The 20,479-nt window shown below is 45.3% G+C and overlaps 1 protein-coding gene across 1 annotated transcript; it reads left to right on the top strand.

The window, feature by feature from the left end:
* The first annotated feature begins 5,528 nt into the window (after nt 1-5,528).
* On the top strand, nt 5,529-19,883 carry LOC136644850 (aldehyde dehydrogenase family 3 member B1-like). Its single transcript, XM_066621040.1, has 10 exons — nt 5,529-5,635; nt 7,317-7,479; nt 7,640-7,747; nt 9,495-9,615; nt 9,777-9,862; nt 13,825-13,906; nt 15,909-16,295; nt 16,529-16,695; nt 18,488-18,587; nt 19,690-19,883. The coding sequence occupies exons 1-10, from the start codon at nt 5,529-5,531 to the stop codon at nt 19,881-19,883; spliced, it is 1,515 nt and encodes a 504-aa protein (XP_066477137.1).
* The last annotated feature ends 596 nt before the right edge of the window (nt 19,884-20,479 follow it).

The following is a 20,479-nucleotide window of genomic DNA, read 5'->3' as shown; positions in this document are numbered from 1 at the left end:
ACTAGAAGCTGTGTGGGGCTTCAATTTGAGCTGCATGGCCATGCAGCTTAGTGGGAATGCTGTGTCAAGCACCTGTACACCTGTAATTGTCCCCATCACTTCCAAACCTTACTTCCTGGCCCTGGCTACCAAGTGCTTCACATTGAATTAGTGTGACTTTTTATTTTGTGTAGTTGTGCATTTCCACCACTGTAGACATCTCTCTCATGTTCAGTGAATTATACTGGGCAGTTTCTGACTGGATATGTTGACCCAAAAGAATGAGATAGTAGAACCAACAGTAAAACTTCAGCCTACAGGCTTCAACCCCCTCTCACCAACAAAAATTAAAATAAAGTGAGAAATATTTTGAGCCCAAGGTCATAGGATGGGCAACCCAAGGCAGGGAGGAGGTGAAGGCAGGGAGGGTGAAGGTGGAGGCAGGGAGAAAGCAGGGAGGAGGTGAAAGTGGGCTGAGGGAGGGCAGGCCAGAGAGTGGATTGGGCCCAGAAGGGAGATAGGGATAGTAGCAGAGGCTGCCACTGAATCCTATTCCCCCTCCCGAGCTTCAGAGCCCAACATATATCTCCTTGGTTCTGAGCCAGTTAAATAGCTGGTGCAGATCTGAGTAGACCCATTGGGGTCACTGGAATTTTACATGGGGTTGGCATCCTTCAGTCTTGGAAGACTATGATGTCACGCTCTGAATGGTGGTTCTGGAACAGAGTGTCCTCTCCAGGGCGCGAAGCCTGGGTAAAGTAGGTATGGAGGATAGGCTGTTACCCATGCAGCAAATCCCCCCTCTCCACATCGCTGAAATGGTCCAATGGAAAGGCAGAGGCCAATACAGTTGGTTCCAGCGGCATCGCAGGAGTTGCCAGAACGTGACTGTGTTCAGCCATGAACTGCCTCAGGGACTCCGGCTCCGGATTTTGCCTTGAGGTTGACTCCTGAAGCCTTTTCCATAACTGGATGTAACCACAAGGCAGTGGAGGTTTGGGATCAGGTTTCTCTCAGATGAGCTGCCTTCCCAGGCTGACGAGTCCCATCTACCCGGTGGCTGTTTAGTCGCCTCTTACGACAAGTACAGCCAAACTGAGGGCCTATTCTTATCCCCAGCCCCCAGTGGTAAAGGAACAAATATTCCCTACATGGGAATGGGGTAAAGGAACAAATATAAAAGGGGACATGGGGTAAAGGAACAAATATTCCCTAACCCCGAGGAGTCTTCTGACTGCTGCTCTGACTCCACAGGATACAGTGGTGGCCATTTTGGTGCCACTGTACTCTGTAGCATCAGGGCAGCATAGGACTGGACCTTGAAACAGGTTTAGATGTTCCTAAACCAGCACTGAAGATAAATGCAACAGTTTTTTTAATTCATAGGAGAGAATCATTTATAATATAAGCTAAAAGCAGTAGGAATTTCTACCAACCAGAGCACACCTGATTGATGACTTTTGTATCTTTTTCTAGCTCAAGAAATAGTGCAAAGCCTATTTGCAGGACAGAGTGACATAAGAAGAGAACGCCAAGCTCCAGAGTTCCCCAAACAATCTGAAGAGAAACAGAGCACTGTGTTTGTAACTCAGCAAAGTGTGAAAGAAAAATGCAAACTCCTGGAGGACTCTTTCCACCATAAAGACAAGCAGAGCACTGCCTGTGCAGGACAGCAGAACCCAAGACAACAGCAGGGCATGACCTCTACAGGACAGCAGAACCCAAGACAACAGCAGGGCATGACCTCTACAGGACAGCAGAACCCAAGACAGCAGCAGGGCATGACCTCTACAGGACAGCAGAACCCAAGACAACAGCAGGGCATGACCTCTACAGGACAGCAGAACCCAAGTCAACAACACAAACTCGAGGACATTCCTCAGCAGAGCGGAGACAAGCAGTGCCCAAGTAGGTAAGGAAAAGTTCTAATGATTACCAGCTTCTTTGTTCTATTCTTTTCAGGGTATGAGTAAAGATTACTCTACTTATGAGTAATTTGAAAGCATAGAGCAGGGCAGGGCAAACCCTGGCAGGGCAAACCCCAAAGGCAGGGTCTAGTATTCAGCCGAATCCTTCCCTCCCATAACCTGTACTTTTGGTTCCGGAGCACCGCGCGACTGCAAGTCCCCTGCAAGTCCCATTGCATTGTTGTGGAAGTCTGGGCGCAATGCCAGCTGGGGCATTGACCGTAGACGTGACAGGCCAGAGCAGACACAATGGAACTTGCAGTCATGTGGCGCTCTGGAACCAAAAGTGCCGGCCATGCCAACGAACGCATTCCCAGTGTGTAACAGTCTGCACTTTGAGCACTGCCTGCACAAAGTCTAAGTTGCAAAAACACGTGTTTTTGCTGACTCGTGTACACTCAAGTCACCTGCATCAATGACTCCAGCACTGACTCAGCATTGATTTTCAGTGCATGCAGACTGGAGTCTGTCTGTGTCAGGGTTTGACTGCTTCCTTTTTTGTGGCAAGAAAGACCCTGTGTGGCCATCATTCATATTGGGCAAGCACCAGAGAAGTTCCAGCCAGGAGGCAAGGAAGGGTTAATGTTCTGCTTGTGTGTTGAGCAGAAGAGAGGGAGGCAGGAGTGGGCTCTCTTGTTCAACTCTGAAGGAACCGATGATTGTTGGATGAAGGATTCTTTGGATGAGGTTGGGCAGAAGGAGGAGCCCAATGGGGTTCTTTACTTAGAATTGGCTGCAGAAGCCCAGAGAATGGGAAAAGGAGATGGGGAAGCTGGGTGGAGGCCGTTTATAGTGGTCACACTTTCCAGCCTCATGGCTCCTGTGGGCTCCATTGTTACTTGGGAGGAAGAAAACTTGTTGAATGACTGGCGCGAATGGGACTGCTTCTGAGTAGAGCTGCAAAGGATTGGGTCATACTGGTAAGCCTCCCAGCTGCTGCGCATGACCCTCCTCCCTCTTGCCACTTCTGTCCCTGCTCTCACGCAGTTTGTCCCACTCCCTCCCATCCTGTTTACAGATGCAATGCGGACAGGGAAGAGTTTAAAGAGAACTCCAGCACACAGACACACAGACACACACACACACACACACACACCCTGGCAGCAGCTCCATTTTTTCCCAAGGCTGACTTTAAAAAAAATAATAAACTTGGGCCTCAAGTCTGTTAGAGTTGCCATAATGCTCTGGTCAACTTGGAAAGTCTGCCTGTTAGGACTTGTTTTTGAGTTGAATTAAAGGGGGCAGAGTCTCGTGACTCAAGTCAAGCTGTGTTGGATTGGCCCATCTCTCGTCATCACCATACCTTCTAGCAATGAGTTCCCCAGATGAATTATACACTGCGCAAAGAAGGGCCTCATTTTTTCTATCCTAAATCTCCTGCCAGTCAGGTTCATCTGGTGACCCCTGATTCCAGTATTGTGACTGGGTGAAAAAAGGAAATGCATTTCAGTCATGTACATTTCAATCTTCTTCCTTCCAGCTATAAAGCACCTTCCCTTACAAGAAAGGCATTTTGATTGCCCTTTTTAGGCACTTCTTCCAGTCTCTGGAGTTACACAACCAGAACTATACACAGTATTCCAACAGTGATCACGCCATAGATTTGTATTGGGGCATTATAATATTAGCAGTCTTATTCTCAATCTGTTTCTTAATGAACTCTTGGAATTTGCCATCTTCACAGCAGCCATACAGCAGGCTGACGTTTCGTTGACCTATCCATCACAACTCCAAGATCTCTTTCTTGGTTCATCATTGACAGTTCAGGCCTAATCATGTGAATTTTGAGAAGGGCAGAACAGGGGCAGAACACAACCAGAGAAGGGGTAGGATTGGTGGAGGCCTCCTCCACTGTATCCTAATTATCCCCCCCCCAGCCCTCCCAGTATTACACCGGGCTGCATGTACTTCAGCCTGCTATATAGCTGGTAGAGATTCGAGTAGAGATTCATACTGGTAGTCGAAGCTGGTTGGGTGTTACTTGGGGTAAGGGGAAATATATCCCTTCACCCTTAGGAGACCTCCAGCTGCCTCCTGAGCTGCACTAGATACAGCACTGGCCATGAGGCCTGACTGTGCCAGTGCAGGTTAGGATTGGGCTGCCCTCCGACCTGAGCCTCCTACCTGAGAAAATCAGTTCAGTCATGGGTATCTGCCTTTTCTCTTCTGTAGTGAAGATAGATGCAAATAATACATTCAACTGCAACCTGCATTTCTTTTTATGTGGGGCTGCCCTTGAAGACGGTTCAGAAACTGCAACTAGTGCAGAATGCAGCGGCCCGTGTAGTTACTGGAGGTAGGCGGTTTGACTGTCAGTCCACTTCTCCAGTGGCTGCTTTGGCTGCCCATTCGTTTCTGGGCCCAATTCAAGGTGCCGGTTTTGACCTTTAAAGCCCTATACTGCTCTGGGCCAGGGTATCTTAGAGATCGCCTACTTCCGTACAATCCGGCTCATCCTCTTAGGTCATCAGAGAAGGGCTTTTTACAAGTGCCACCGCCTAGGGAGGTATGTGGGGCGGCGGCAAGAAATAGGGCCTTCTCAGTAGTGGCACCAATGCTATGGCATTCCCTTCCCCTTGACTTAAGAATGGCTCCCTCTCTTGAGACTTTTTGGAGAGGCCTGAAGATCCTTCTGTTTAAACAAGACTTCTGAGTTCTCGGCCTTTTTAACATCTTTTCAACATCTTTTAATATTTTTAACAGGCCTGATTCTTTTATGATTTGCTGCTCTATGCTCTTTTTACCTGACTGCTTTTTATCCGACTGCTGTTTTTATGATATGTGTTAATATGCTTTTATCTGTTTTAAATTATGTTTTTAATCTGTTTTAACCTGTTGTAAGCTGCCTGGAGTCCCTTCGGGGAGAGAGGCGGGGTAAAAATAAAGTTGTTGTTGTTGTTGTTATTTTATAGCTTCCTTTTTATTCCTTATATCTAAGAGTCCAGCTGCCTCCCTGGCAGACTTTCTGCTTTTGAAATTGTTTAATAAGTTTTTATTGTTTGCTGTTTTTAGCAGCATGCTCCATTTTTTTATTTTTTATTTTAGTCTTTATCGTCAGCTTACATTTATTTTGCCAGATCTACTTTCATTATGTTCTCCTTATTTGGGCAGGATCTTTCAGGATCTCTGAAACCTTCCTGTCTTTTTAGTATTTTTTTCCCTACTCATAAGCTACAGTAGCATCTTCCTGGATCTAGCCATGCTTTTTCACTTAGTGCTGTATGTTTTTATTGAGCTTCTGTTACTGGCATTTTAAATAACTTCTATGTACTCTGGAGAGATTTGACCCTGTTGACTTTCACTCTGAACTTCCTTTTTGCTAGTCCCTTCTTCTTTGAGAAGTCCTCTCTGTTGAAGCCCAGTGTGCCTGGATTGATCCTCCTTGGAAACTTTCCTGTTACTGGATAGCACGATGATCACTGTTCTATCTTTGTTATTATTACTTATTATTAACAGTATTTATATATCGCTTTTCAACTAAAAGTTCACAAAGTGGTTTACAGAGAAAAATCAAATAACTAAATGGCTCAACACCACTTACTTCTAATACTAGGTTTTGGGAGCTGCCCGTTCCAGGGTGAAATGGAGCAGCTCCAAGCCACTCCGCTCTCCACGGACTTGCTCTCCACGGACTTGCAGAGTGGTGCAAGTCAAAAGAGACCCAAAGGGCCAGCAGCCCTTACCCAGGGGTAAGGGGAAAAGTTTCCCCTTGCCTCTGGCTGAGCTGCTTCTGGCCCCCAATCTGCACTGGAAACTAGCTTGCTTGTGTCAGTGCAGGATAGGATTGTGCCCTTAGGCACTGAAAAAACACAGAGTCTCTGACAAGAAACGTGTAGCAACTGTGTCGCACAGCTATATACATACACCCTCTCTCAGGACTAGTTTCTGATCTGTAAAATGGAATCAACCATCCATTTCATAGGGTGATTGTGAGGATGAACAATGTAATCATTGTAGAAATACTTCATATTTTAAAGGTGTAATCCGAAACATATGTACTATTAAATATATGCCACTAAACTCTGTGCAACTACGGTATTTTTTCTAAGAAAGCCTATTTAGGATTGGACTATAACAGTCCTATCTAGATGCACTCTACATTATTAATAAAGTGGTAATATATATGAAACTGTAAATATTGAACATGTCCCACACAAGATAGAATCTAGACTCTGGCCCAGAAGTTAGCTCCCTGGGAATCTTACTTTTTAAAAAAGTTTAGTTTCTAACCCTTGTAGCTGTGGAAAAGCATTTGAAAATATCCAGAGTTTGTGAGATGGCTCAGAACATCAGAAACAGCAAGGGGACAGCAAGTTCTCTCTATGGCTTCAGAATTTCCTTCTCAACTTCTGCACTGAACAAACCAACAACTCTCTTTGTTGTTTATCAAAATGCTTCAGTATTATTTTGGAAGAGAAAAACCACTACTACACCACCACCATCACCACAGAACACTGTGGCTGGAATACGATGTGCAAGTTTATACTTTCTTTAGAAGAAAATGTTGAATTTCTGGCACAGTGCACACTTGGACTTGTATGTAGAGAACTCACAAACCTTTGACAACTGTTTTCTCTGCCATGACACTGGTCACATGGGCATGCTTATTTTCACTGTGTGTCCTTTCTTATGGAATTCTTCCATTCAGGAAAACATAACAGCTGATGCCTTCCCGCTTCAGGGAAATAAGGGGCAGTATCCAGTCAAGGCCCCCACTGCATTTCTATTCAGGTACCCTGCTGTGGTTGCTACAACTAGCCAACACAGTCGTTCCTCTTTGGCAGTCATTGCGTGCACAGATATCTTCCAGTTTTTTTCAAGGATTTTTTTTCAAGGATTCCAGTTTTCAACTGGATTTTTTCCAGTTTTCAAGGTTTTCAAGGAAAGGCAAAATAATACTAATACTTGGTATCTGTATAGAGCTTTTAAGTGTTCAAAGTGCTTCACGTGAATTATTGTGTTGTAATTCTTACATCAGCTTTGTAAGGTAAGCTTTATTTCAGCTGGGGAGCTGAGTCTGAGGGGGAGTGGCTTGCTGACATAGTGAGTTCATGGTAGATGTGAGATTCAGACTGGAGAATTAGGAGTTTTGAATAGGGGAGTCCTGATTTGTAGTTTAGGTTCCAATCCTAGACACACTTTTCTGAGAGCAAGTCCCATTGAGTTCAGTGTCATTTACGTTGGAGCAGACATTCCTTTACCTATTCCTTTAGACATGCCTAGGAGTATTTTGTAAGTCTCCTAACCACTATGCTAGCTCTGAAATAAATTTCCATCAAGGAGGATATCATCCTGCCTTAAGGGATGATGCTGACAACAATACCTGTGAAACCCTTCAATTCTGTGAGCGTCTATCTGCTTTCTCCCCAGCTCGAACCCCTACGCTAACCTGGTCACTAGTCTGAAGGCCACCTGGCTGACAGGAAAGACCCGTCCAATGGAGTATCGGAAGGAGCAGCTGGAGGCAATTGGCCGCTTCCTAGATGAGAAGAAGGAGGATATCCTGCATGCCCAATATCAAGATATGCGTAAGGTGAGTGTGGTGGTCTGAATGAGGTTCTAATTAGACCACAGTTTGGTACTCCATGTTAGAAGAGCCAGAACCACCTGGTGTATGGAGGTGTACTGCTTAAGAGCATACTGTCTGAAGTCTGGTGTGGGCTACAGTAATGTCTTTTTGTCTTCCCCTGCAGCCCCATTTTGAAAGTGAGCTTGAGAATGTCGCCACTAGGAATGAAGTGAATGTTGCACTCAACAACCTGTGCTGCTGGATGAAGGATGAATACGTGGAAAAAACCCCAGTAAGGAGGACAAATTAAGATGGGAGGAAATGTTAACTCCTATAGGGAAAAAGAAGGATGGGTCTCTGCCTGAAGGGAAAAAGGGTCCAGAGGCTGTGCTATCTAATCAAATTGAAGATGGATCTGGTAACTCTCCCCTTTCAAACGTGTTGGACAGATGCTCACTTTGAGGAGTAGTTCAGGTGCTTTAGGGCCCAATCCTAAACTGAGCCATCATGGCGCTGAGCTCTAGCACCGGTGCTGGGTGCCATAAAGATGCTGTAAACCATGTTTATGGCAAGCGGTGAGTAGGAAGCACTGGCACCAGACCTGTGCCAGTCAGGAGCCGGCCCCAGTAGAAGAGATAGGATAGCCTCAGCCAGAGTTAAGTGAAGTCACCGGACAGTGGTGTAGCCTCAGAGTGGCGGAGGGAGGACAGAACGAGGGGAGGGGGAGGGTGGTGTGAGGGGACGAAACAGGATGAGAAGGGGTGGGATCGAGCTCCACCGTATCCTGAACTGTGTCAGGCTGCAAAGCCAGACACACAGTCTCTCAAGTCTGCTCCAGCAAAATAGCTGACCCATTCAGAACTTTGGGCTTTCCCCGGAGGAAAGGAACAAAATCCCCTTCCCATGAGAATACCTCTGGCTGCTTCTCAGCACCCGTTGGATTTAGCGGTAGCCACTTTGGCACTGCTGCTCCAGCAGGCTGTGGGAAGTTCAGAATCGTGCTCTCTGAATCTGCAGCCTTTGTAAAGCCATTTTACTACTGTATATTGTTTTGGTGCATTTCACATAAGACGCTGAAAGTTCCTTTGCTGTTCACGAGTCTGTTGTATAAATGCAAAACCTACAATGACTGAAATAGCCCTTCAGTTTAATAAGGGATTTATTCCTTTGTTTTCTATCCTCCATTAACATTCTCACTTGCACCCAAATAGGGCACAAAAAGTTTGAAAGTGCTTTTAGCATCCTGTATGAAAACCTCCTGAAGCTTAATATGCATATCTTCTAGGACAGTGGTTCTCACATATTTAGCACAGGGACCTACTTTTTAGAATGAGAATCTGTCACAACCCACCAGAAGTGATGTCATGACTGGATGTGACATCATCAAGCAGGAAGATTTTTCACAATCCTAGGCTGCAATCCTACCCACACTTACCCAGGTGTAAGTTCCATTTACTATCATTGTTAAGCGAATATACAAAGTAGCTGTTTAAAAGTACAAGTCTGTAACATTTCCCCAAATGCAGTCAAATACCACGAGAGCATCAAGTCTAAAATATTAAAAATAAAATACTGAAATGAATGGGGACCCACCTGAACTTGGCTCGCAATCCACCTAGTGGGTTCTGACCCATGGTTTGAGAAACACTGTTCTAGGAATATCAAGCTCTCCAAACCCTAATCCAACAGTGGGAGCTCAACCCTTTTACACCTGATCTGCTCTGATGCACATATTGGCTAATCTTGATGAACTTAAATGAGGCACTGAAAAATTTCTAGGAACAAATGGTTTTAAAAACTCAGTAAGATTACATCTTTTCATCACCAATATGATTTGGGCCTTGCAGGCCCTTTGAACATAAAGTGAACATAAAACAAATGAATGATTAGGTTAGCTAAGCCAAGTATTAAGTGAAAGGAAAGACCACAACTGGTGAGAACTACACAGTGGTGCAAAACAAGCACCTTTATTTCTGTAACTTGCTTTGCTGTTTTCTCACTCTGATCCATGGAATTTTCCTGTCCTCATCTTCTTGTAGGCCATGCAGCTTGACTGTGCCTTTATTCGCAAGGACCCGTTTGGTGTGGTACTAGTCATTGGAGCTTATAACTACCCCATCAATCTCATCTTGGCACCTCTGGTGGGGGCTATTGCAGCTGGTAAGTGAGAAGCTTCCACCCAAAATCCTGCTGCAACTGTTACCTGTGAACCCTCTTGTTCTGCTGTTCTTTTGATGGTGGCTCCTGCTGGCCTGATCCAGGCAGGTGGCGGGTTTGTGTATCTCTCACTGCCATGGTAATGTGTTCTTCTTTCTCATCAGGGAATTGTGTAATTATCAAACCTTCAGAGCATAGCCCCTGCACTGCAAGGCTCCTTGCCGAATGTCTGCCATGCTATCTTGATTCGGTAAGGTCCTCAACCTATTTTATTTTCTCCTAAAAATGTAATTCCTGTTCACAGTAGTTCATGATATACCCGCTTCCTGCTTTTGAAAATTGTGGCTGTTGCAGTTCCTTAGTGTGTATGTGGTCAGCACTGATCCCATCAGGATAAGGATGCTGGTGGCAGAGACAGCATTCAGAATGTGGAGTGTGTTAGTGTGACCCATGTGAGCTGCAATGGGCACATGCAGAAGATTGCCAGTTGCAAATTTGTTTTGCATGTCTGTGAGTGAAGTGAGGCTTGTTAAGGACAAAACTAGACAATACGTTACACTTTAGGAGACACATATGAAACCCAAGTGGACCGGAAGTGCTCCTTTGACACTGCTAAATGACCATGGAGGGTATAGGCATGTTTTGGTACACAGCACACTATTAGAGAGATGCAATAAGCGGAGAGGGGGGTAGGGGACCCTGAAACCAGTGCTTCATTCCCTTGATCTGCCCTGTGTTAGGGCCAGAATCAGTACACTCCACTGCCACCATGAGGACAAAGTCAGAGACAGATCAGTATCAAAAGTCTCCCTCCCAGTTACATGGAGAGTTTTCCCCAAATCTAACCAATGGTGTGTAGCCAAGGGTTGAGGAGGACCAGGTCAAGGCTCCAAGTTCAACCAAGCACTGGTAAGTAAAGAATTTAAACACAAAATGAGAGTTTATTTAAAATGAAATAGGGTTTGGGGCTGGATAAAACAAGAAGGAAAGAATAAAATGAGCAAGCTTAGAAAATACCTTGGGTGTTGGCAGTGCCCAGGTATGCATCTCAGAAAAAATACAAGCAAGCAATTACAGGCAAACTGAAAAGCAAAAGAATTCCATAATGTTCCATAATGTTAGCTCACTAGTCCCTATCTGTAGTTACTCAGGGCCTTAGCTTTCCAGCATACACCTCTCTGATTCCCATGAAAGTGGATAAGAACTTGACCACACACAGATGCTTTCTCAGAAGAAGCCAAGCTGGAACACCCATCACGTTAAGAAACCTAAGTCCAGTGATGTCCAATTGGGTAGTATATGACTGCCTGGGCATCTCTACCTGATCTCTGAGCTGGTCAGGTGTGCTTTGGTGCCCAGTAATCTGATGCATGCCTGTCACAGCAGGTGGGCTGGCTAGAACTATTGTCCTGGCTGGACCAGATGAAGAAGACACGGAATCCAGAAAACAGCCTGTCTGCTTGACCATGCAGTCTTTCTGCAATCGTGCCTATTTCAAGGAGTGTCCCTCATTAACCCTGCCGTGAGACTTATTCTTTATGGCAGTGGTTCTCAAACTTTTCTGGCTCGCACCTCCCCTGATCCTTGTAGCCATTGGCCACGGCTCCCCATTACAACACCTCACCTCAGTTACCCCCAAAAAGGGGATGAAGGTGTCATAATTATACACAAGAAACAAGGCTGCCAGCACACTGAGGCTGGAATTCTAACCCCACTTTCCTGGGAGTAAGTCCCATTGAACACAATAGGACTTACTTCTGAGTAGACCTAGCTAGGATTGTGCCTTTTGTCTTACAATGGCAGCCAACAGAGTACCTCCCCCCCCCCCCAAAAAAAAAGGAGACAGGAGGAAAAAGAGGAATGGCTAAAAAGGAATGGGGATTTTTATTTTTAATCAATTTTTGGAGACAAAGCCATCAAGAGTGGCTTTTTTCTTTTTTGAAGGGGGGGAAGAGAAAGGTGAAGATCCTGGGTTAAGCTGACACAGACCCCAAGCCTATGTAGGTCTACTCAGAAGTAAACCCCACTTGAGTCAATGGGGCTTACTCCCAGGAAAGTGTGGAAAGGGTTGCAGCCACATACAGCAAGATTACAACTCACCCCAAAGTAGATGGGGGCTGCTCACACACATATGCCCAGCACGCAGATGCCACCCCTGTTCTCCCAGGCAAGACGGAGGGATGCAGGGTGGGGCATTTGCACACACCCCCACTAGGAGCAGAGGAAAGCACTGCATTGCCTGCACTTACTCTTCCCTCCCAGTTTGAAGCCTGCCAGGAGCACCCCTGTGCTGATGAGATGCAGCACCTCCGCACTCTTCTCTCCTCCAGCCTTGACCAATCCCAGGATGCCCAGGGCAAGGGGCACACTGGGAAATGTAGTCCTTGGGGCGAGGTTGCACATGGAGAGAGCTTCATGATGAGATGCAGCACCTCTGCCTGCCCAGCCAGCCTTCTCTCCCACCTCCCCCCACCATGTTTCACACTGCCCCACCCACCTTGTCCTCAGCCTCAGAAAAGCAACAAGTCAGGAGGCAGCACCTGAGCAGAGCAGAGCAGCTGCGGCCACCTCTCTCCCTGAGATGCCTGGCGATGACCCTGGAGCCTAGCCACGCCTCACTAGGGAGGCGGGACACACAGATTGAATACCTCAGCTTTATGGCAATAATAAACGGAGTGACCAGATCTCAGTAATCACAAGGGAACGAAGGGCGCAATCCTGAGAATGACTTGGGGTGGTGCAACTCCCTTGTGCCAGCCCAGGAAGGTTGCAAATGTGTTGTAATGCATGTATGCACCTCCTCGGGAGTAAGTTGCATCGGCGCATGAAGACGCGCTGACACATAGAGGCTGAATCCAGCCTCCTTGGCGGCTTACTCCATGAGCCTTGCGTCTGCTCAGCTGGGCCAATACAAGGCTCTGGGGTGGGTGGGAAGTAGGTTTTCCTTGGCAGGAGGAAGGTAGGAGGCAAGCAGTGGGTGGCCCTGGGGGCGGGCAGATGGGCGGGGAGTGGGAGGTGGAGATCCAGCAGTTATCCGGCAGCTTGAAGCCGCTCCACTCTCCTCGAACTTGGGCCATCTCCAGAGGTGGCGCAAGTCCGAGGAGTCCCATTGGGGCAAGGGTGCCTTACCCGGGGTAAGGGGAAAAGTTTCCCCTTACATCTGGCGGAGCTGCTTTGGGCCCCTATCCTGCGCTGGATACAACGCAAGCCTCTTGGCTTGCCTGTTTCAGCGCAGGGTAGGATTGCGCCCAAAATGTTTTTCTCCTCCACTGTTTGCACAGCAAAAATCCATATCCCAGAAATGGTACTTTGCTCCCAAGTGGCAATTTCTGCAAATTGCCACCAAAGAGGCATATATAGGAAGACAAGTAGGGATTTTTGCTGTGGAAGCAGAAGCACTACACCCCACTCTCATGGCATGTTGTGCTCCTGGGTTGAATTCTGCCCCCCTCTCCAATTGCTGTTTCAAAGCTGGAAAGGACCATTTCTGGTTTTAAACTCATCTATTAAAATGATTCATCCATTAATCTCTTCTATTAAAAATAGATGATTATTTTATAATAATTCATCTATTAATCTCATCTATTAAAAATCTCATCTATCATTAAATGATGATAACATTTAGTAAGCCACTGTATTTGCAAGTATAAGATCACCATTACTACAGATTCACTTAGCAGGAGTAAAATAGTGGTCAAGTGACATTATTGTACAAGGAGAATTCCTATTGTACAAGGAGGGGAAGAATCCACTTTGAGCTGATGAACTTAAATTTCCTTTTGGCAAAGGCCAGGCATTTACTCCTTCCTAAATCTGAAGGCACAGTAAGGGGCTAGCACAATTTCATGATACTAAGTCACAATGCTGGGTTCGGTTTCTGACGTTTCCCTGCTCTAAATCCCCCCTCCCCCGCACACATGCAATCCGTTTTTTCTCTCATGGGAATCTGAAGAGGGGAAAGTGTATATATGTACCCAAGTGTGCTTGCATGCAACTTGCTGCAAACAGGCATGAAAAAGGTTAAGCATATCCCTTTTGCGCATTCTTCTTTTGCAAAGTGGCCTTTAAGAAAGAGTATCAGGGCTCAATTGTGTGCATGTAATGTACGTATATTTAACCCCTTAAATAATCTGGAGAAGTGTGTGTGATGGGAAGGCAGATGAAGGCCTGACTGGAAGTAATGAAATATGAGCCTCCTCTCCTGTTTTGCAGGATACTTTTGCTGTGGTGACAGGTGGCCCTGAACACGTCACCAAATTACTGGAGAACCAATTTGATTACATCTTCTTTACAGGTGATCTCTGCTTTTTAATGATCAGGTTGACAATTATTCTAATTAATATACGTACAAAATACTAATAAAGCACTCTATCCATTGCATGTCTGCCAGCCCAATCCTATCCACACTTTCCTGGGAGTAAGCCCCATTGACTGTAATGGGTCTTACTTCTGAGTAGACAACCATAGGATTGGGCTCTGCATTAGGTAATTCAGTGTTCAAATTTTGTTTTATTGGAAGCAAAATATTATTATTATTATTATTATTATTATTATTAACAGTATTTATATACCGCTTTTCAACTAAAAGTTCACAAAGCGGTTTATAGAGAAAAATCAAATAACTAAATGGCTCCCTGTCCCAAAAGGGCTCACAATCTAAAAAGATGCCAAGGAATACCAGCAGACAGCCACTAGAACAGACACTGCTGGGGTGAGGTGGGCCAGTTACTCTCCCCGTGCTAAAAAAGGGAGCACCCACTTGAAAAAGTGCCTCTTACCCAATTAGCAGGGTATAACATCCAAATAATGCATGTGTACACTCTAAATGCTTGAATGGTGCATACAAACACCAATAACATAAGAACAGCCCTGCTGGATCAAGCCAAAGGCCCATCTAGTCCAGCTTCCTGTATCTCTCAGTGACCCACCAGATGCCTCAGGAAGCGCAGAAGACAAGAGACCTGCATCCTGTTGCCACTCCCATGCATCTGACATTCTGAGGTAGTTCTAAAACCAGGAGATGCCCATCACAGTTTGTAACCTGAGATGAACTTTTCTTCCAGAAATCTGTCCAATAACCCTTTTAAAGACATCTAAGCCTGATGTCATCACCACATCCTGCAGCAGGGAGTTCCACTGATTAATTACAGATTAAGAGTTTAAACCATTTCAATTAAAATCTCAGCTTTTTCATCCTTATCCTGTCTGTAAACTGAGTTTTCTTCCAGAAATCTGTCCAATCCCCTTATAAAGGCATCTAGGGCAGAGGCAAGGAGTTCCACAGACTAGTGACATGCTGCGTAAAGTTATATTTCATGCTTCCTGAACAAAAAGGTCTTATGCTCTGAACACAGAGAGGATGAAAAAACAGGTCAAGATGCAGAAAATAAGCTTGGAGGAAAGAGAAGCAAGTTGTTTCAGAAGCAGAAACTAATATAGAGCTTTGCCTTGCTCAGTGTTTCTCAAACTGTGGGTCGGGACTCACTAGGTGGGTCATGAGCCAATTTATTTCAATAATTTATTTTTAATTTATTAGACTTGCTGCTACCCTAGTATGCGACTGTATCTGAGGAAATGTTGCAGATCTATACTTTGAACAGGCTGAGTACATGCTTTTAACAATGATAGTCGATGGGGCTTACTCCTGAGTAAGTGTGGATAGGACTGCAACCTTTGGGATGTTTGGGGATTTTGACGTTTTGGGGGGTGTTAAAAATTTTCCTGCTTGATGATGTCACTTCTTGCCATGACATTACTTCCAGGTAATGACATGTATTACCATGACATCACTTTCAGTGGGTCCCAACAAACTGTCATCCTGAAAAGTGGGTCCCAGTGCTAAAAGGTTTGAGAACCACTGGCTGAGATGGAAACAGGCTGAACTGGAAAGGCAAGACTGGACCGGACCACTTCCAATAGTGGGAAGGGGGAAAAGAGAAGGGAGAAACCACTCCTTTGAGAGCACCTCATTTGTTTCTGAATACCAGGGTTCCCTATATACAGAAAAGGAGCAGAGGAAAGAGAAGGCTGTGTAAATATAAATAAATATAAATATAAAATAAATATAGGCTAATTTACGCAGGCTACAATGTTGCACATAGGAAGTGCAGCATTTTCTTGGGAGTAAGCGTCACTGAATACTTGCATCTGACCAGACATGCATAGGACTGTGATTCCCATAATTTTAACCCAAATACGAAAAGTTTCTTAGTGCAGAATTTTTTGTGGGGGCATTTTGAAGATGTTAGTTCCAAGTATGTGACTATGACTGCCCACATTTTGCTGTACTTCTGCAGGGAGTACCCATGTGGGAAAGATCATCATGTCTGCAGCGGCCAAAAACCTGACACCATTGACTCTAGAACTCGGGGGCAAATGTCCCTGCTACGTGGATGATTGTTGCGATTTCCAGAATGCAGCTAACCGAATAGCATGGGCGAAATTTGTCAATGCAGGTCAGACTTGCATTGCACCAGACTATGTGCTCTGCACTGTGGAAACACAGGAGAAACTGATCCCTTGCCTGCGCCAAGCTATCCGTGAGTTCTACGGATGCATACCCCAGGACTCGCCTGACTTTGGCCGCATGGTTAACGATAATGAATTTCGTCGTGTCAAAGCATTGCTCAACAGTGGCCGAGTGGCCATTGGCGGAGAGACAGATGAGTGTGACCTTTATATTGGTAAGCAAATGGACTGGTGTGGGGGAGAGACGGAGAGTCCAACAATTACTGATAAGTAGAAGACTTGCTATGAAGTTCTCAGGCTGCGTCAGTGAGGGTGGACAGAAGGGGAGGAATGTTCTGTGCTTAAGCACTTGGGAGGGCAGCTTTGGGGCAAGCTAAGGCTGTGGTTGAATGGCTGGAAGTGGCAGCAAGGTATGAGCATATGTCTTGATGTGAACTTCTGCCCACAGCTCCTACTGTACTGGCTGACGTGCAGGAATGGGAGCCAGTCATGCAAGAGGAGATCTTTGGACCTGTCTTGCCCATTGTCACTGTGGCAGATATGGATGCAGCCATCGCATTCATCGATTGCAGGCCACGCCCGTTGGCAGTCTATGCCTTCTCCTGTAAAAGCAAGGTATGCTAAAGAATTATAGTTCACACTACCAAAGATGGTCAACAGTAACTCATGTCTCTTTATTTAACTGCATGTGATCAAGAAGGATTTACATTGCTTCCGGAATATGCTTAGACTAGGCTGAGCTCTATGCAACATAGGAGAAGTTCTGGAAGTATGGAGTAATTTCTGAAAATACCTCTCTATGTGCCTTTACCATTTAAGTGGCTCACAAATTGCATTGTAAATTGCTGTTGGGCATGTTGTATCTCATGTAGGTGTTGTATCTCCTGTTTTTGCTTTTCATTCAAAAAGTGTGTGCGAGAGAAACATGTACAGCTCACTTCTGTGCTTGCTTGCTCATAGGTAATTCCCACTGTGTTGGTAGGGCTTCCTCTCTAGTAACTATGTTTAGGATTGCAACCTTGGTCCCCAAGTAAGTTTGCATGGGACTGCAGCCTGAGAAAGAAGTACTGTATCCATCTGTACCTTGAAGGCAGGAGAAAACATGCCAGCCAGCCATTAGGGTGCCATTTTGCTTTGGATAGGTGAGATTAGCTTGGAGATCACCCAAAGTGACTAGCATTGCAGTCCTATACATCAGCAGTTCCCAAACTGTGGATCGTGACTCAATTTTTGGAGAGTCGCAAAACTGACAGCTGACAGGGAAGGTATATTGAGCCCTATGGAAAGTGAAACTGAGCTGCATGTGGATGTTTAATCACAAGTAGTCAAATGTGCTTTGGTGCACTTCAAAGGGCAGGCCAAGGGGAATGCAACACCACTAGAATGGTCTGATGAATGTGAGACCAAAAAAATGCTTGAGAAGGAAGCCCATCTCCAAGCTGAGAAGGAAACTGTATTGAGCCCTAAGGAAAGCAAAACTGAGCCACACGTTTGTGTTTACTCATGAGTAGGCAACCAAGCCTCAGCTCTCAGTGAAGGCCAGGCCAAGGGGAATGTAATGCTACCAGAACAGTCCCAATCTGATGAACATGGAGCTCAATGATTGCTCTAGAAGGCTGTCTCCCCCACCATAGGAAAAAGAATAAAAACAGGCTTGTGGCTGGTAAAGTGAGAATTTTTTCTTAAGGCTCATAAAGCAAGATGGTCCTGATAGAGTGTCATTTTAAAAAGTGGGTCCCAGTACTAAAAAGAACTACTGCTATATATACTTTAAGTGGGAGTTAGCCCCACTTAACACAGTGGGACTTCTGAGTATTGCATTACAGGCATTTTAGTCAAAGTTAGCAGAAGTTGCTTCACTTTCCTCACCACACACTGATGGGATGACATTTGTGTAGGAACAACAAGGCTTGGTATTGCTCTGCTAAACAGAAACTGTTGATAGCTATGTCTACATAGTGCCCCATATTATAAAACTAAGATCTGGGCAGGAGGTCTGGTCTAGAGGGTAGAGCCTCCATTTGCCTGAAGATTAACATCCACAAGGTCGCCAGTTCGAGGCCACCGGCACCGTGCAACCTTGAAACAGCCGGCAAGCTGCAGCTGAGCTGTTCCATCTGCTCGGAGCGTGGGAGGAAGGAGGCCAGAATGTTAAACCAGATCAGAGTGTAACATCTTGAATGTGGTGGTTCTTGAAAGAGAGAACCTTCTTTCAATTTGTAAAAATCCCTGCGTGGATTTAATAAGCCTGCCTGTGTAAACCGCCTTGAATAAAGTCTTGAATAAAGACCAAGAAAGGCGGTATATAAATACTGTATATTATATTATATATTATTATGATAAATCCTAAATATAGAACAGCAGGGATGGGGTTTCTGATACTGTTGTGTACTTTCCCTCACTTTAGGTTGTCCACCAAGTATTGGATTGCACCAGCAGTGGTGGCTTTTGTGGAAATGATTGCGCAATGCAGCTTCTGTTAATCACCCTACCATATGGCGGCATTGGTATGACTAGGCCTCTATTCCCCTTGCCTCTGTATTCACTCTTTCTCTTAAGCTTCTTCCAGTGTCATAGGCAGCCTTTAAGACTGTGTCTGTGCAGCAGCTATCCTCTCTCAAGTGTTTCCAAGACAAGCGGGACAGTCTTTTTCTTGTTGGCTTCTATGCTGCTTGTGTTGTATTGCAGTTCACATGCACAAAGTGCAACATAAAAACTAATTGCATGTAAGCATCTCAGCCTGCCCTGCCAAGCAGCAGGCAGGGTAGATTTGTGAGTAGATTTTCTGCCAGGCCAAGCTCCAACCTGCAGTTTGACACAGCAGGCTTGGAACCCTTTCTTAAGCAAATTATAGCGAATAGCATTCGTCTAGTTTACTGCTCTGAGAACAATTCTCTTAACTTTAGATATGACACCAACTAGAGTAGAAGCTTCTGGTGAATATTGGCTTCTGAGGAAGGCTTAAATCCTCATTCTTTAGCAGATCCACCAGTGTGGAAGAGTCAACCAACTTGCTGCTTGAAATGACTTGTTGGAGTGACAACCCAAAAGAAGACTCTACACCTAGATCGCCATTTCAAACACACTTGCTGGAGTCAGGAGTCCTAGCATGAATGATGTTGACTCAAACATAAGAAACATTGTGGGGGAAATGAATGCCACTTTAACAAAGTATTTATTTGCCAGTGACAAGTTCTAGAAGTGCAGCCCTAAAAAGAGGTACTACTCAGGTATACTACTTGGGGTATTTCTGCCCATGCACTTTGGTTCCATAGACATCAACGGATTAATCAGGAATATTCATCTCTGCACTGCAAAATGCATTGGCTTGTCCAGGGATGCATATTCCTGGAAAATCAGTGGATGGGTATGCATCTAAAGTGCCTGGGCAGAAATGCAGTACCAAAGGTTAGAGTGCTGTGGAAGATGCCTGAGTGATGCGATGGGATCCCTTTCCTATTGCTGCCTGCAAAGGCCCATTTACCTAAAAATGATGTTGCCTGAAAAGAGCTGGCTGGTCGCTCCCTGCCTAGGTGTTGAAGATATATGCCCAGGCTGTGCAGCTACCTGTGAGTTGGGTTCGATCTATATGCTTTTTTCTTGTTGCAGGATGCAGTGGATTTGGCAAGTACCATGGCAAGTTCAGCTTTGACACCTTCACTAACCATCGCGGCACCCTGTTGCGCTGCATAGGTCTGGAGAAATTGAACACCATCCGCTACCCACCCTATAATGACACCAAGCTGGCATTGATGAGCTCCACTCTCGAGGTTAGGCGCAAAGGCTTCTGCGCCATACTGTGAACTGTTTCAGTCTCATGTGCCTTGTGCCACCAGGAGCTTCTCAGAAGAACTTAACTGCTGGTGACAAGGAGGATTGTTCCTTCAGCTGCTAGCCCTGAGATCTTGCCTCACCTTTGCAGAAAGCTCTGTCTTCTGAAAAAGCCATACCTCCCTGTCTTGGCTGCTTTCCACGTGCCCTCTCCTCTTTCCATGCTGAATCTTGGTGGGTCCAGTACCTGCATATAGAAAGATGAGGTAGTGATTAGAAACCCTTCTGTGCTGCTCTTCAGCTCCCTTTGCATAGTTGTTTGAAATGATAAGAAAAAGTTAGTAAGCTTGGCCAGATGTGGTTGGACAGCATGTCTTCCCTTTCTGACCCTGAATTTTCTCTAACTGGAACCACTTACTCCCAGATGTGGGATGCATAAGGCTTTTGCACTGGGTTAAGATCCTAGCTGAACTTCCTTTGTAATCACTTTTATAAAGCCATTTCAGATTTCATGTCCTTTTTTTTAAAGAATGGAGAAGCTTGCTTCACTTGTACACTGGAGTAGTTATTGATCAGATTCTTAAGCTGCCCTTCCTCCAGTGAGCTCAGAGCAGTGTACATGGTTCCT

This window comes from Tiliqua scincoides, chromosome 1, assembly GCF_035046505.1.
Source record: "Tiliqua scincoides isolate rTilSci1 chromosome 1, rTilSci1.hap2, whole genome shotgun sequence".
Taxonomy (NCBI): Eukaryota; Metazoa; Chordata; class Lepidosauria; order Squamata; family Scincidae; genus Tiliqua; species Tiliqua scincoides.
The sequence above is the reverse complement of the archived record's forward strand: the minus strand, read 5'-3'. Positions and strand labels throughout refer to the sequence as shown.

What these genes read in the sequence shown, in the direction of transcription:
- LOC136644850 (XM_066621040.1), top strand. Translation starts at nt 5,529, where the DNA reads ATGGAGCAGCTCCAAGCCACTCCGCTCTCCACGGACTTGCTCTCCACG. An exon ending in AATATCAAGATATGCGTAAG is followed by an intron (nt 7,480 to 7,639) that starts GTGAGTGTGGTG and finishes CTTCCCCTGCAG; the next exon opens with CCCCATTTTGAAAGTGAGCT. An exon ending in TGAGTGTGACCTTTATATTG is followed by an intron (nt 16,296 to 16,528) that starts GTAAGCAAATGG and finishes TTCTGCCCACAG; the next exon opens with CTCCTACTGTACTGGCTGAC.